At 39.7% G+C, this 17422-nt stretch overlaps 1 protein-coding gene across 2 annotated transcripts in view; it reads left to right on the top strand.

Moving 5' to 3' along the window:
* The first annotated feature begins 284 nt into the window (after positions 1–284).
* NFATC3 (nuclear factor of activated T cells 3) overlaps positions 285–17422 on the top strand; it is a 156186-nt gene continuing 139048 nt past the window's right edge. Inside the window, exon 1 of one of the 2 annotated variants that reach the window (XM_090061944.1) lies at positions 285–588. In XM_090061944.1, the coding sequence (XP_089918070.1) occupies positions 483–588 (106 nt within the window). In that variant the 5' untranslated portion in view covers positions 285–482. The remainder of the gene's footprint in view (positions 589–17422) is intronic. The other variant, XM_090061946.1, reaches the window with a different exon arrangement.

Here is a 17422-nt window from a genome sequence, read left to right on the forward strand (position 1 = left end):
GCCTTGGCCGGGAAGAGCAGAGCGTGTCACCTGACGGCGGGAGCACTCGGTCCCTTTTCGGGCCACACGGACTTTATTCGCTGCAGCGCGGCCATTCCGAGAGGCCGCACAAAAGCGGCTTCCAGCCCTGCCCCGCAGCGCGCGGGTCCGGGGGACTCTCAGGACTCCGCTTTCTCCTAGGCCGTCGCCAGAGCGAGGCTGAGTGTGAAGCCTACAGCTCCCAGCAGCCTCGGGGCGTCACGCGCTGCTTACGTCAACAGAAACGCAGCGTGGGTGCCCCGGGGGCGGGGCGGAGCTAGAACCGGAGCGCGGCGGGGGGCGGGGCTGGGCCGGCCCCGTGAGTGACGGGGAGGCCGAGCGAGGAGCCGCCGGTGCAGGTCGCGGTCCCGGTGCCATGAGGCGGCCCTGAGCGCCGCGGCGGGGCCCAGCGCAGCCCGGCGGAGCGCGGCCCGCGGTGTCGCCGCGCCCCCGCCGCCAAGCCGATGACTGCGGCAAACTGCGGCGCCACCGACGACTTCGACTTCAGGCTGATCTTCGGGGAGGACGCGCAGCCCGGCCCGGGGCCGCCGCCGCCGCTCGGGCCGCCCGGTGCGTAGCTGGCGAGGGCCCCGTGTCCTCGGGGGGAGGGGGGCGTGCAGGCCCGGCCCTTCCCCGGCGCTGAGGCCGGGGTCCGCGGGCGGCGGTGACAGCTGTGCGCGACGCGCTCGCCCGCGTCATCGCCGGGGCCGCCTGGGGCGGGGGCGGGAGGGACCCGCTGGCTGCTGCTGCCGGCGCAGAGAAACTGAAACCGAGCGGAGGAGGGGGTCTGGCCCTTGGGACCTCCCTGCGCCTCTGCCCCGAGCCGGGCTCTGGCCTGCCCCTGCGGCGGAGGGTGGCCGGGACCTAGCTCCTTTAAACCCCTTTGTAGCCGGCTTTCAAGGCTGGAGCATGGCCTGCACCAGACATTGTTTGCTCTCCAGCTCCTCCCTGCTCCTAGAGACCTGAGCTGTGAGGGGTTAAAACACAAAAATAAAAGCGATCAAGTGAGAAAAACCTGGTCCTTCTGTCAGTTGTGTTTAAACGCTTGTGTGTCTCCCAGCCAGACTTCTCTGGGCTGTGTGATTGTAACCCTTATTGCATTGTCAGTACGGCACTAAGATGACATGTCCACCGCATTCAAAAGACAGATTTTTGTGTGAGTTTGTTCTCCTGATTTGACAGCTACATGGAATGTATTTTAATATTTAAAAGGAGATGATGCAGTGAGGACAAAGTTTTATATTGTGTTTGTAACTCAAATGGAAAACAAGTGGGAGAAGTAAGTACATTATAGTAGTAACAAATAGGAGTTGGAACAGCCCCAGTTTTGTACCAAAGTTAAAAGAAGCGTGTATCTACAATGTGCCCATAAAGGCAGTGACGGTTGAGAGAAATGAATATAGAACAAATTGCTCAGAAACCTCATAGGAAACTGGTAGTGGTATTGCTAATTTTAAATTCATGTTTATAAAACATGTTTTGATGTAGTGGAGGCAGCACTGTCAGTACTTCTTTAAGCAGGATGGGAGGGGGTGTGTGCCCTTAGAGACTAGCTCATGGTTCTCAATCTGTTAGACTCCAGGCATCCTTAGAAAATGCCAGATTTTAGTTTTCTCTCATTTTGTGATTACAGAAAAATAATAAAGCATTTTTACTGTTGTAGGGGACTCAGAAAGATTACAACAGGTCAGAAGTAGGTTACTGTGGCACTGGCATAAGCTTTCATAGATAACAGCCTACTTCATTGGATGTCATAGCACCTGCTAAACTAGGCTATTGCCTGTAAAAACTTCAGCATTTCTGAACAAGTTGGTCCGTAAAGTGCTATCCTGCCTTGCCTCCTCCTTGTCTTCAGATTATCACAGTTTACTGCTTCCCTCTACTTTAAAAGATCACTAATACTGTTCAATAAAGGCTTGGTGGAAATAACTTTTATGGGCTGTTGTATAAACTAGACATTTACCATGTGAGCCGCTTGTGTGTGATATTGTAAAATGAGTTGCGTACTGCACATATGTGGAAGAGTGCCTGGATCGTTAAGATGATCTGTGCTGTTGTTTGCAGGGGAAAGCAGGACCTTCTAAATACATGCTTGTCACAGATGAGAGTCCGTCCATTTTCCCAAATGCCTCCTTTAAGGACTGCCAGTTCTCAGAATTAGTTTGTTCTATTTAGATACATTTGAAGTTTTCAAAAGTAACCTTCTAACAATTCTGTATGTCATGTTTCTGGTGCTGGGTATGTAATAACAGTTACTGTTTTATACACCAAGGAAAATGTTTGACAGTTTGAAAAGTTGAAAATGAATAGTTTAACAGAATAGTCATAAGCATTCTGGAAGCTAAAAAAATAATTCTGTCTTTCATAATCAGGTAAAACAATTAGTACAAGGAAAGAGCTTAATTCTGTGTTCCCCTTTCTCTGTGTGTGCCCCTATATGTACTGTATATGGGTAGGAACTACTAAGTTTGTTGGAGGAAAGCCCAACAATAACTTTTTGCTAGTAACACAAGTCTAGTTTGATGCTAACTAACCTTTTAAAATTGTTTTTCAGCTGACTTAGTCGAGAACACTGTAGTGGTATGACAGCTTCATTGTTCACAAATAAATAGTTAACAACAGAAAAAAAAAAACCCCTTCTCAGGGTAAGAGATGCCTAGATACTTATTTGCTTGCTTCAACAGCACATTTTTATTTATTTATTTTGCTTTCAAACCTGTTTTCTTAATGGTAGTAGCCTTTGATTGACTTTTAAATGAGCACTTAAATTACAATATTGTGAAGGCCCCCATACCATGCAATAAAATTAATTTTCCTTTGTATTGGTAACATTATCCTAAATATTGTTTTATAACTCGCTGTCAGAATTCAACTAACTTTGGAGCTAAACCTGTTACTATCTATCACACTAAGTTTAGCTGGAACAGATTAGGTTTTGATGTTCAAATATTTGTGTGTAATATTTGGTATGTTATAGTTTTCACTGTTGAACAGTATTATAAATGAAGCAGTGGATGTTGACTACAAATAGCATTTATACAAAGTATCTTTAAACAAGACATTAGCAGCTATTTGAATTACATAAAATGTTGCAGCTTGCTTCTTAGGATGAGGCATGCTACCTGAACTTAAACTGGGGGAACAAGAAACATTGTCTATGAAGTTCTGTCAAAGTGTGTGTTTAATGGATTTTTATTTTTAATGTGCAATGGACAGTCTGGTATGCTTAAGCTTTGACTGTAGTCAGTTGGGTATTGAGGTCATGCAGCAATTTATGCTCAGTATCTTGAATGATCAGGGCCTCTTAACACCTAGGCTTGCTGTTTTATGTGAGGTGGATGTGAACTTTACTGTAAACATATTTATGTAGTTTGATTGTTGTTTTTAACATTTTGCAGATTGGCTCCTCCATTTACTAGTTTATGGTTTGCTGACATGTACTGCTATTGATGGTGCAGCTCCAAATATTGTATCTAATGCTGTACTGTTCATCATTTCTGCTCTTATGGAAGATTTGATAGGCACATCATGTTTTGCAACATGGTAGCATATTACAAGATATAGGTTCCCACCCCTCAGGAGAGAAGAAGAATTGAAAAATTCATTATTTTTATCTCCATCTTAACCATGCTTGTCCAGGTTAAATTGTTAAACTTTTTTTTTAACTGTCATAAATAGCTTTGGAAGTGCAGGTAAAACAGATTTCCTATGAAGATTACCATTTTTCCTGCTACCAGTACCATTTTTGTTACTGTGTACGTGTTATCTATACTGTGTGTAGATGACTAATGAAACCTAAATTGACAGAAGGCTTATAACATTTCTTGATACTTAACACACTGTTTAGTAGACTTGCAGTTCTTGCCTTTTTTGGAAAGGAAATGGCCTCGATATCCTTGAGTCGATTTTGGTCTTTAGCTCCTTTTACAATGGGGCCAGTGCCAGTGAACACCTTGACCTAGTGCACATCTGCATGCTGGATAGGATCTTGGCTAACTGAAAAATCTTTACTATGGTATTTTGGCCTTTTTATGGATGTGATTAAAATTTTGATTCTTTATCTTGTGATACAAAGTATATTTTTCCTGTATGGCAATTTTACTTAATTTCTAGATTTAAGCATTAAATTTACTGCCCTTTGTGGTTGTGGTTTTTTTTTCTATAGCGACTGTCACAGTGGCATTGTGTGTGCTTTTTGTAGACTTGAATGATGTCAGATTTAAAGTACCTGTGGAATATTTGGATTTTTGAGCAGATTCCTTATGCCTGAAAACTTTTGCTGAGGTGATCAGCCTCTAGCTTTTTCCCATATAAGTTCAGTATGAGGGGGTTGTTTTTGTTTTCCCAAAATAAAATAAACCTTAGCAAACCATAATTTTGCTAGGTTGTTTTCAAGGTTACATTTGTCTGTTGCCATGCTTTACTGGACTGGAGAAAGAACATGTAGCCTTTACAGGTCTGTCTTGATCATTGATATCTAAGGTATTTTTGGCTCTTCTGCATGTCTAATATCTGGTTTCATGTGATCTCTGTCAGTGCTCCTCATATCACAGAGCAATCAGTCTTTTCCTATATTAAGAGCTTGTGGCATAGATGCAGGAGGGGATGATTTTTTTTTTTCCTGAGGTGGATAAGATAAAAGTAGACAGGAACAGAAGGGTTGCAAATGAAGAGAGCTTTCCTTCTTGGAGCAAAATAAGCCATGAGAAGAACCACAGAAATGTGAGGAAAGAAAAGAAGATTGAATTTGAGCTTCTTTTGGTTGCACATCCAGTTTCCCAAAATGACTAGATTAGTAAGTGAAATATTAGAGCCAAATCTGGGGGGAAATTGGTGTATAGATTTCAGATTAGAGTTAGGCATATGTGAGCAAAGCTTGCATTTGTGCACCTTGATTATGGTGCTTTCCAGTGTAGGGGCTGCCATTCTGTGCTGAGTTAGAGCAGCCTTAGAGAACATGGGGTTGTCTCATTTTGGAGTATTCTGCTTACTTGCTGAACTGTACAACTTTAAAAAGAAACTTCACTCAAAATTCTTTACATCTGGGCAAGACTTGATTTTAAGCCCTGCACTGCATATGTGGTGTTAGCAGAATAGGAGGTGATTTCATCCAGAACATAAGAAAACTTCAAATTCTTAAACAACTTTCATCAACGTTTTTATGCATTAGTTTCTCATTTACCTTTTATGGTCTTTAGAAAAATTTTATTATTGTTGTTGTTATTTCTTTTATTTCTATTTTAGATCTTTTAGACTGGATGTCATTTTTCTCTAGGCGTCCTGTTTGTCTTTTTCTTTCTTTTTTTTTTAAGCTATACTGTTGCCGTTGTTTACCACTGTGCCTTGCCTTTTAAAAAACAAACAAACAAAACTTCCCCTTCACTTAAGTTCTTCTTCTAACAGTGTTCTCACTGTACACAACTGCACGCTATTAGCATATAGAGAAAACTAGTTTGTCTACCGGGGTGTGTTAGGAGGTTAAAGCATGTTAAAAGAGCAGTCTCAACAGTTTCCTTTTCCAAACACTTGGGAGAGATGATACAGATAGTCAGTCAGTGCTGCAGTAAGTAAAATGTGGACAGGTTACTTGCATTTGCTTAATTTCCACTTCTGGAAATCAGTGGTTCACTTTAACTATCACTTGGAATTACTTTCTTTTCAATTTGCTTTTATATTTATAATGCCTTCAGGACTAAAATTATTGTCCTAGCAATCAGGTGGACACCATCTGTGTACACTGAGAAGCATCACTATTTTTATTTTGCAACCCAGTAGAGAGATGCCAGTATCTGAGCCATTAGAAGATTAATGACGATAGTGAAAATGGAGACAATGCAAATTGATTACAGGCTGCGGTTATGGTATTTGTTGATGGAACGGGGCAAACCAGAACAGCTGTATATGGCTGAAAACAGATTGTGGGTCTGTGACAAAAAACTTGTGACTTTAAATTTAAATTACAGCTTACTGAAGACTAGTTTGTCTGAAGAAGAACAAAAAAGGGGATGTGAATTGCTTCAAACACGCATGCAATATCCATATATTGGGACCTAACTTGCTGTCAGAAATAACAATACAACCATAGTTCATCCAAAAAAATTTTGGAAAACAAAACAAAATTAGTCCCAAGCAGGATTCTTGATAAAGGAAGACGTATTGACTTGAGTAAGCTTGGCTAGTATATGTTAGTTTTCGTATTGGTTAGTGTGAGTATTGTACACACTCTTGTGCTTTTTTTTGTTTTGTTTTGTTTTTTGGGGGTTTTTTTGTGACATTGCTGCAGCACTACTGCAAAAGCGGCTGTTCTAACATCATGACTCATAGCCATGTGTGTGTTTAAGGTCCTGTTGTGCATAAGTTTAAGCAGGGCTCCTTTTAAGTGCATGTGGAATCTTTTATTTCTTATTTCAGAAGGCCTAACTGGAAGCTTTCTGCTTTTTTAAAAGAAAAGGAACCTGCTTTATTGTGATAGGGATACAGAGATCCCTGGATTTGCAATGTGTGTTTTATGTTAATTTGAGGGGGGGGGTTACCCTAGGGTTGTTTTGGTTTGTTCTGTATAGCGACAGAGTTGGCAAACCAGTGTTTTGATCCCACTAGAAGGGTGGGTGGGCAAATTGGTAGTATTGCTTTTAAAGAAGTGAGAAATATGAGTAGATTAGGCCTCACTCAATAGTAAGCAGCAGCTTGACTGCTCACAGCAATAACATAAATAAGGGAGGTGATGTCTAAAGCTGCCCTGGTGGATCAGGGCAGTAGACAGAATAGACTTGGATGTTGTTGTGTAGGCTGGGCTTACTGCCAAGTCCTCGCATTTGCCTAGGCATGCCATGTGAGGTTCAAGTGACAGTGAATTTAAGATGAGTGAAATGATCAGTAAAGCTTAGTAAAATCACAAAGTGGGAGCAGTCTTTTAATAAGACAATATTTCATTCAAACTTTAACCCATCAATCTGTTTCTACTACTAGTATGTAGTATCTATTCAGCTTTATAGAGGTGAGAACACACTATAACTTCCTGAAGTCATTCTGACAGAATTTTGAAAATTACAGAGAAAAGAAATGAACAGACTTGTAGGATATGTTGCTGCACATTTCACAGTTTGACAACACAACAACAGCTGAAATGTAATAGTTTACAGGACTGGCCCCATTAAGCATGTCAGTGGCATTGCATATACAGTAGGCATACGTTTGGCAAAACTCGAAAGGTAAGAAAAAATTGCGTCTCTTTTGAAAGTGGGGGTGGGGAACAGGCTTTTTCCCCCCTCTAAACTACAATTTTAGTGTTTCAGCCACATGAGCAGTTGTGCCATATATATATTTAATGTTTGCTCAATCTTGGATTTTGCTTTGAGGAAATTCAGTTCTATGGAGCCATATATTGACGTTAGACATTACTTCAGATATCACTTTAACAACAGTTGATTGCTGGGAGAAACTTTTTTTGTTTCTTTTTTGTTGTTTTATTCAAATTTTGCATACCTGATATTTAATTGCTTTTGTAGCTCTCAAAGCTGATTGTATAATTCTATTGCATATGTTCACATTGGTATGGATTAACAAGTAACTTGTGCCTTATTTGAAATGAACGGCTTTTTAGACTGCATTTGGAAAACAAAATATTGGTCTTTTGGTTTGGTTTTTTTCGTGCTTGGAAAATGAGAGGAATCCTAGCACACAAATTGAATGAGTTAACGTTGTATAGAGACAACATAGTTTTGTAATTATGGAAAAACACTCAAAACACACACCTGAGACATGGTATATGACACTTCACAAAAGCCTGCATCTTATGAAAATTGTGTATTTGAGCTGTATTATTCATAGAAGCTGCTACTTCTGAATGAAATAACTGATCCCCTTCTGTAAAGAAGAGTATGGATTTTGAATTCTTCAGTGACGTAAAGTTATTAAAGACAACAGTTATCATTTTTCATGGTTAAAGAATTGGAATCTATGAGCTGCCCATAATACTTTGTCATTCGTGTGCTAGAGGAGTACTGTATAAACATTTTTTAAGGTAGTGACTATTTGTGTTCTGTTCCCTGGATATGTGGGATTAGGAGTTGGGAAGATGAAAAAGTAATGTGATTTATATGCAAGCTTTAATAGCAGTAATTTGGGATGGCTGATATGTTCAACTAACAAAGCCACAAGACAGCGTTTGGGCCAACCTAAAAATGTACTAAGGAAGTACATGTATTGCTTCACAGAGTTAAGTTTTGGTTGGTCCAATTTAGGGGAAGTTGATACAGAAAGTTACTGTATTCTTTTACTTAAACTATCATATATGAGCTGTAGACTAGCAAATATTAGAAGTAGTTCTAAAGTTTTTAAATTTTTCTATAAATTGGTGCTGTGATATATTAAAAAAGAAATTTTTTTTTGTACTTCCAGGGACGGAGACAAACTCTGATCCCAGCTCTAAAGGTTTTGGGTTAGTCTTTGATACAGAGCTTGATGTAGAGCAATTGATGCAAAGGAGACTGTTTGACCGGTCATTTTGCCTTGTGGGTTTTTGATGCAGAGAACAGACTGCAGAGGGAAATGGCCTTGCTTGAGGAGCTGCTCAGTCCCCTTATCTTCTTCCCACTGCCAACCTAACAGATTCACTTTTCTGTTAGGCTTATTGTGCCAGTTGATTAACAAGATCTTGAATTCACTTACAGTGAGTGGTGCTGAGCAGTCCCCATACTAAGAAGGTATACATACATGGTGGTGGTTTCTTTCAGCTTGTCAACATAACAGCTTTTAGTTCCATGTAGTATTTAAGGCTAGGCTCAAACTTGACTACTTAGTTTAATATTACTCAATATACTTTTATCTTCTTAACAATGTGGTTAATGGCACAGTATCTTTTCTTTTTCCTTCAGTTAGATACTTTTTCTGGTGCTCCTTCCAAGTAACTGAATTGGGGCTAGCTAAAGTGGCTTGGCCTTCCCATATGTGGTAGCCCAGGTATAGACGTGCATAGTAGTTGCTGTGCCATCCTAAAAGGTGAGAGGGGAAAATGCAAATGTGTATTTTGTTCTTTCATCACATACTTTTTGTTCATTGGACTTCAGAAGTAGGGATTAAAGGATTTGTGCTTGGTGTTTGATCATTGCTTCCCTGGGACTGAAGGACAATATATTTGCTCTGCACAGGGTTCCCATGTGTCACTGGAAGAAAGAGAAGACCTCTCATTGGGGTTTTTTTGGTTATAAAAAGGTGGTCACTATATAAAGATGTAGCTATATATGAATAGAATACAGTCTGTAACATTATGCTGCACTTAAATGTTAAGCATCCTTACAGTTGGTCAGAAGTATTAATGTTCATGTGTTGAGAATGGGATGAAGATGTAAATTCTTTCCCTTACCTATAGAAAGGTAGGAGTGTGGTAGAACTGAGGACTAAACATAGCACTGGAGTTTATCAGAATCAGAAAATTACAAGATAACTGATGCTATTGAGTCTTGCTTTTCTCTTGTGTACTTGTTTTTCCTGAAACTTAATTTTTAAAAATTCAGCTTTTAATTATTATATGTGGCTCTTGTAGCACTTTTCATCACTAGATCTCAAGGCAGATTTCTAAAGATAATTAAAAAAAACAAAAAAAAGAGTATCTAAGAAAATATCAGGCCTCTGATTGAGCTATCACAAGCAGTATTTAAAGTCCAATTTTACCTGAAAAAACCTCTTAATGGTCATGGTTTTATGTGCATCATGGAGTCTGTGTCAAGTGATTCTCAAAAAGAAAAATGCTTGTAATTGTCATGCCTGCAAAGACTACCTGTTGGGTAACAGGAGGTATGTGTTCTCTCCACTTTGTTGCCAGTAGTAAAACTTACAAATGCCATGTTATTTCCGCAGTTGTACCAGTGCAACTTCTATACAGAAGACTAATTAATGCCTGTCTAGATTAAGATTTGGAAAGGACTAATTTAATACATGTTAACATCCTGGGGTAGACAAGACAGTCAGCCTTTAATGCATGTTAAATTGGTTGAGTTCAGCACTTGCAAAATCTACATCTAGAAAAATTGTGGTGGTCACACTTAAGTAGTCTTTAGCTTCTTTGGCTGACAGGAGCAAAAAGCAGTAAGTACTTATTTTTATCCTTTGAGTAATAAGAGATGACTCTGAATATAGTGGGAGCAAATCTGTTGAGCAAGAAGGATTTATTTGTATAATGCCTATTGGCTCACAATTTTCTAGTAGTTTGGCCTTTAAACACAAAGTAATCATCATCAAAATACATATTTATAAGCTGACCTGTACTTTTTCTAAGAGTATATTGCACCCTTATATGTTTTATTACTTCATTTCCCCAGTGATAAATTCTCGAACTTGATAAATTCTAAGGTTTGTTGCATGCAGTTATAAAAAAAAAAAAAAAAAAAATTTTGAAATTGAATATCATTTAAGTCTTTAGAGCTGTGCACACGGCTTGACATGTATATACTCTTGGCAAGTAGGAAGGTTTTCCTGGATAAATACCAGTTTCTGCAAAACTGATCTGTTTAGGGTTGAAATATCAGAGAGAATACCAAGTTTGAATTCAGTTGCTCATATGTGTTAAACCACCTGAAATACCTTTTTCAGCTGCTGTTCGTATAAGGTGACTTTTGCGAACCTTTGTTATTGAGATTCAGTATGAAATTAACCATAGAATTTGAGTCATCTTTTGGAGCACCTTGATGGTGCACTTACTGAATTCTACAGTGTTAACCTATGTGTTCTCTTGTTTGGTATCTTGGATTAAATTTGTGGTTGTCTTTATTCTTCAGTCTGCCCTATGTGCTCTTATATTTGTAAAGCTCAAGTAACCTCTGTAGCCAAGGACTGTGATTGTATTAATTTTGGCATAATCAAGTTGTAAATGTATTATGTCCTTTCACAGATATTAAACATAGACAACAATTAGAAGGCTTTCTCAGGATTGGATAGTGTTATCTAAACTCTAGTTGTTATTGAGAGTATTATTAATTTGATAATATAATAATGTGTTGAGGCAGAAGTTTTCTTAATCATTTTTTAAAGTTATTTGGAGTTGTCTTAATATTTATTTGAAGTCCTTTTGTAAATTTTGTGCATCCTATTTTAATAGACGTTAATTCAGTGAAAAAAGTTGACCTTCAGACTTAAGTTTTGAGATTTTCAGGATTTCTTTTTCTTTTGCCAGGGAGTACTTTTTTTTTTTTCCTTTTTCCTTCTGGCCCTGAGGAGATAGTTAAAGTAAATATTGCTCTGTACAGTAATATGATTAGTAATTTAATAGATTGCTGTAGGGAATTGTGCTTAGTTGTCTCTTAACTCCCATAAGAAAAATGTTTATATGGGTAAAACATGTCTGTTGGAAGCATAGAACCCTAAAAACAGTTAAAGGGGAAAATCAAAAACTTATCTAGCTTATAGGTTGGTTTAGGAAATGCTGTCTTTATTTCTTATTTTATTTATAGACTTGCCTGCGCTATTCTGTCATATGAAAGCACCTTTCAGCATTAATGGAAAATGCTTGTGGCAGATTTGTGAAATAGAAAAGTGTATTTTTTCCCTATTTTTCAGAGAAATAGTGGCGCACAGATTAAATGACTTGCCTGAATTATAAAATGTTAGTGGCAGTGTTTGAAAACTTGTCTATTTAAAAGATTTGATTTGCTGATTTCTAAGCTTGTGGAGGTATAATTTAACAAGACATAAGTATTACCACATTTTCTTCATACCTACATGACAGCATGTATTGACAGTACTAATTTGTTTTGTGGATTAAAAACTAAAATAATGCAGGGATTCAGATAGTCTGGCTTTTGCAGTGGGGCCAGTAAATAATCTCCTGGAGCAGTAGTGTTCACAGGTTTGGCCTCACAAGCCAAATGAATGGCCTGGGGCTGGTCTGTCGGCTGGATCAGGCCCTCAATCCCCATGCTTCCCCACCTGGCCCCTTCATGCCAGGATCAGGGCTCATGCCCAGTCTGATGTGCAGGGCCACAGCCTAGAGGCCTCTCCACAGATCCATGGGGGGCCCTGTGGGCCAGATGACAGAGCATCGGGGTAGGATCTGGCCCACAGAATGGGAGGTTGGGCACTCCTGCTCTAAGGCAATAGGGGAGGCAGTGCCTTTTTAGAAGGCATATGACAAATTAGCCCTGCAGCCATCCCTAAGTTCCACTCTTATCCCTTTCCTCTGCCTGATCTGTTGCTTTGCTTTGTCTTCTATTTTGTGCTCCCTGCCTGATCTCCTGCTCTTACCTGCTGCTCCCTGTGCTATTGGCTGCTGTGCTGCCTCTATCCTTTCTGCTCATTAGTATGCTACGCACAAAAGCTGTCCATGCTGGGATCAGCACTGGGGAGGACTGTGCACTGAGGGCGGTGCACACTCTGTGGGTGTTCCCCTCCTGTCCCCAGCTCTACTGTGTGTGCAGTGGGGAGCTATTCTGCCATGTATGCATGACCTCTCCTCCCTCATTACTATAGTGTGCATTCTGGTGGACACCCCAGCATCTCCAACTCACCAGTAACAGGCTCCTGTACAGTGTGGTGCCCCCTGGAGCAGGTGCAGGGGCTGCAGTTTAACTCCTCATGCACTGCACGTGTCCCATGGGCTACCAGTAGGACAGTCAACTGTATAGAATGGAAGTCAAATGATTACCCAAATGGTTACATCACAAATTCAACTTCATACATTTTTTTTAATACCAAAACAATGTAATGACGAGATTGACTTTTCTCTCAGATCCTTTCACTTGAAATAGTGTTATCTCTGGATTTCACTAAAATATTTATGAAAAATAACAAGTTGCTAAGTCATAAATAAGTTATAACTTTTACAGACTTGCAACTTGGGTTTACCTGTTTACTATACTATATGACCTAATTTAGGAGTGGCCAGCCTGCAGCTGGAGTGCCACAAGTGGCTTGGGCACTCTGTGGCACATGGGTGACTGCTGCCTCAAGTTGGGGGGGCATGTGCCCCCCTGACACCAGTCAGCGCTGGGGGAGGTCCCCCAGTGGCCAGTGTCACTTGCCAAATAGTGGCCGCGCCGCTTCTGGAAGTCCCACAGCTTTTGCTGGTGGCCCCACTCCCAGCCAGCACTCGGGGGGGATAGGGGGCACTGGTGCTCCCACCTGCCACCCTGCCCGCTAACTGAACAGGGAGCGTGGCCTGACAGGGCGTGCACAGGCACTCTGAGGGTGCATATGCACCCCCTATGCATCTCCACTGCTGTGGCACATGAAAGATTGGGGAAGGGACTATGGCAGATAGAGCAAGAAAAAAAATCATCCAGGGAGCACAGGGCAGGAAGCAAAGTGGTTGATTAGACAAGGCTTACAGGGGATGGAGCAGAAAACACAGCAGCAGATTGGGCAAGGGAAAGGGATCAGTGTGGCAGTTAGTGCGTAGAGCTAATTTGTGGCATGCCTGCAAAAACGGAAAAAAAAAAAAAAAGGTTGCTCCTCACTGACTTAAACCTTAATTTGGTTGAGTCTCTGGTCCTGGACAGACCTAACACTTAAAACACTTCAGATGCCTTTAAAAGTAGTGGAGCTCAGTCTTATAGCACATGGACTGGATGTGGCCCATGAAGCCTGTGTGATCAGTTTGTCATCAGCATGAGCTCACCAGCACGTCAGAGTGGCTTTCCTGTGCGACTCCTGCCCCATTTCTGATTTTAAGGTTTGTCCCATTTGTTTAAAGAGCAGGAGTTGAGCATTCCTGCTTTAAAGTGCTGCAAGCAGACAGACATGTATACCCTTTGAAGCACTCCAAAATAACCCTATAGGGGAAAATATACATTTTAGAAGCACTTCAAAATGAAATGCTTCCAATTATGTGTGCCTGTTCTATGGAGCTTGACAGGTGAGGACTCTGTCCTCCAGCATCCCATGGTACTCTGCTCTGCAGCAGAGGTGGGGAAAGAGAGAAAGGAAAAATGAGGAAGACTGTCAACGAGTACTTGGTGTGTTCTGTCTCCACTTTCCTTGAGTTCCCGCCTACCAGTACTGGGAGACTGGTGACCCTGTGCTTCTCTTCGTTATGCTGTATCAGGGAAGAGGGGGACACTCTTGGAGAGCAGAGATGGAGCACACAAGAAAAGACTTGCTGAAAGTTGGGAATTGTTAAGTGTTTAGCTGTAAGAAGATGCATGTTTTGAGTATAACTACAGATGTCCATGTTTAATTCTAAAGGAAGTTTTGTACCTGGTTAAGTGACTGTCTTTAAGCTCTTTAAATTTAAAATTCTGTGTCCTAATAATTTTGGTTATGTGTACAAATTTGTTTGTATGCCCACATTTGAAGTTTTCTTTTCAGAGATGTGTGAAGAACAGGTGAGAACAAATACAATATTCATATTTAAGTGGCAATGGAAGTAGATACTTTACCCTCTTTGCAGTGTTCTTTGAATTGACTACTCCAGAAAATAGTTCTTACAAATTAAATGTGTCACCTTGCATTGGTTAACGACAGGAGTAAAAAATGCATCTGACTGAAACCTGAGGAGGGATTAGGTAGTTGTAATCTAATATTTAAACTAAAATTAGATGTTAGGCTAAGTCTACCTTCAGTAAAGAATAAAAAATAACTTGTATAATAAGAATTTTAAACTCCTGGAATACAGCTAGAAATATAATTTTAGGGCTTCCCTACAAGTTTTGGCTTCCCTACAAGTTTGGGTTTGGAAATGTAAATGGTTTCCAGTCCAGGGTAGAATAAAGTTCTTATATACTTTATTGGGATTGTTCTGGCATCAGTCCCTGAAAATTATATCCTTCCTTTTGATCCTATACATAATCAAGAGAGCTGGATTTCATTATGCTTAGTCTTTTTTTAAAGTGATAACTTCCTTTTCAAATGTGGCTATATGTAGTGGTCTATCCTTATGTCCATGTTTACTGTCTGTTTGCCCATCTTGCAGGAATATAAAACCAAAACTTTTAAAACAGTTTTAATCCACATTAACAACTCTAGCTTATTAAAATATGTTTTCAGCATTTCTAGTTTACTTTTCTGATCTCTCTCTCTCTCTTTCTGGACTGTTTTAAAAAAGAGGCTAGTGAAGTTTTAATTTGCTTTTAAAAATAGAATATTTTCATTTCATTTTAAAAAAAGAAAAATTCCTTTGTATGAGTGATTCTCACCTGAGGATGCTTTGAGATCTGTTCAGGGATGTTGCAGGGTGCCAAACAATGTTAGCACAGTTAAGTGTACAGACATGGTTCACAAGATAAACCCAGACATTTCAAATAGGAATCCATAATGTTCAAGGCATTCTGACCTGTTGTAGTCTTCTGGAGTTATTTGCAACATATGAATTGTTTTATTATTTTTCTGTAGTCAAAAAACAAGTGAAATACAGTAAGAGCAGGCATTTTCCAGTAGTGTCTCAAGTCTAATGAGACATGCCTTGAGTTGGATAAGTATGGCTTGAATCTAAGGTTGAGAACCACTGTTTCATGTTAATGGCATTATAACAATTGCATTGTTGACCATGAAGAAGGATTTCTTTAAATACATCTTGCTTTGGCATGAAAATATAAATCACAAAAGCGTTTCAGTTAATCTGAGACTTCTGCAAACAATCATTTTCATAAATTTAAATTTGGGGTAATACTTCACTTGTCAGGTAGCTCTCTCTTTCATGTTAATCAAATAGGTAGGTTTGATCATCCTTCCATTAAAAATAATATCTGAATAAGCAAGCAAGCACAGTGTTTCAACCCCAAAACAGAGTTATTTTGAAGAAAACTATGTACAAGTTAAAATGGGGTTATAAATTTAAAATAATCCAGTTACTCTGTTAAACTGTTCTTATGATCCACACTTCACCCTATGCTGTGCTTTTCTTCAGGTTGAAATCTGGGTCTTGGTTCCCACATTTGTTCAGTTTAGCCATGATATATAGGATTATACGTTGTGAATTTTCAAATGACTGGTTTTATATTGTGCCTCCCTACCCCACACAAACTCCATTACCAGTTGCGTTAGTTATGCTCTACAAAGCTGTTTCCATGACTGTTCAATAGTCCAAAAATTATTATTCAGCACCTGCCTGGGTCAAAACATACAGGTAGAGAGGTCTGGATCAGAAGACTAATAAAAAATGTAGAGGAAAGGAGTTTGTTTTTGTTGTCAAGATCTTTAAAGGGTCATAGACTTGCATGGAAACAACCAGGTGGTTATGAAACGGTTTGTCCATCTAAAATGGGGGAAGGTATGGTGTCAAGAGACTGGTAGTTTATAAAAGGGGTCACCAGTATGAAACAGTTGCAGAGGATTAGGGCGTACAGGTAAGGGTAAGAGAAAATTTCTTCTTTTAATGAGCACTTTTTAATGACAATTTCTAGAATTCATAGGCTTTCATTTTTAAGAATAAAGTAAAGTAATCTCCCTTCCATCTCTGACAAGGTAATTGTATTTGCTTGATCATGTGTCATTCTTTTTCATTTGATACATTTTGCAGGAAAGAAACACTTCTGCCGCCTTTCCAGGGCTGGAATGGCATGGGCACTAAGGCGTGGGGTTGATAGCCCAGGGGTCGCAAGTTTGAGGCCATAGCAGAAGCCTTCATGATGTGGCCTGTCAGATGCCAACAAATCTGCAAATTCAGTTAAATACCTTGTCACAGAGACACAAAAAAGGAAAAGATCAGATCTCCTCTGTCTTGTGCTGAGCTTCCCTTTATATGGAAAGTACACAGCTCTCCAATTTACAATTTAAACTTGTTTAAAAAGTAAAAAGGGGAACAAAAGGAAGTTACCAAACAAAAAAAAAAATTGCTCAAAATAGTTGATGTTGGAAATGCGTTTAAACTTTAAAAAGAAAGTTTAACAAATACTAAGACTGGAAATGAACAAATGAAAACTCCAAATCACTTCCTGTTCTCACATAACCTTTCACATTCATTCATATCTCCTATGACTATTAATTTTGAAACATCGACATGCTTATTATAGCATAGAAAACATATATTTTGATTGCAGAACCAGGCACTTTATGAAGTGTCAGGTTCAAGGTCTCTTGTGCACCTTTAATTCTGCTACTTTCAGTGTCTGTCTTGAATACTGAATTCAAAGGAGGATGGAGGATGTAGAACATACGGTTGTGTAAAGATTGTATCGTAATATATATATAGACGGGGCCCAGGATTAAACTACACATGCACTACAGCTCTGACACTACTTACATTTTATGGCCATGATTTTGCAACCTGAAGGTAAGTCTGTGTGACACAGTATAATTGTATGGAAAGTTAATCAGACTAGCTCTAAACTACTTAATTTAGGGATCTGAACGTATATAGCTGCATTAACATAGCACTTGCCAGGCTATTTAGCTCTGCTGAGAAGCAGGTACACTAGTTCAGGCAAAAAACTATACCAACATGTCTAAACTTCTAATTCATGAGCTACTTAAGATA

This window comes from Crocodylus siamensis, chromosome 9 (assembly GCF_052110815.1).
Source record: "Crocodylus siamensis isolate JL-2025a chromosome 9, ASM5211081v1, whole genome shotgun sequence".
NCBI classification, from domain to species: domain Eukaryota; kingdom Metazoa; phylum Chordata; order Crocodylia; family Crocodylidae; genus Crocodylus; species Crocodylus siamensis.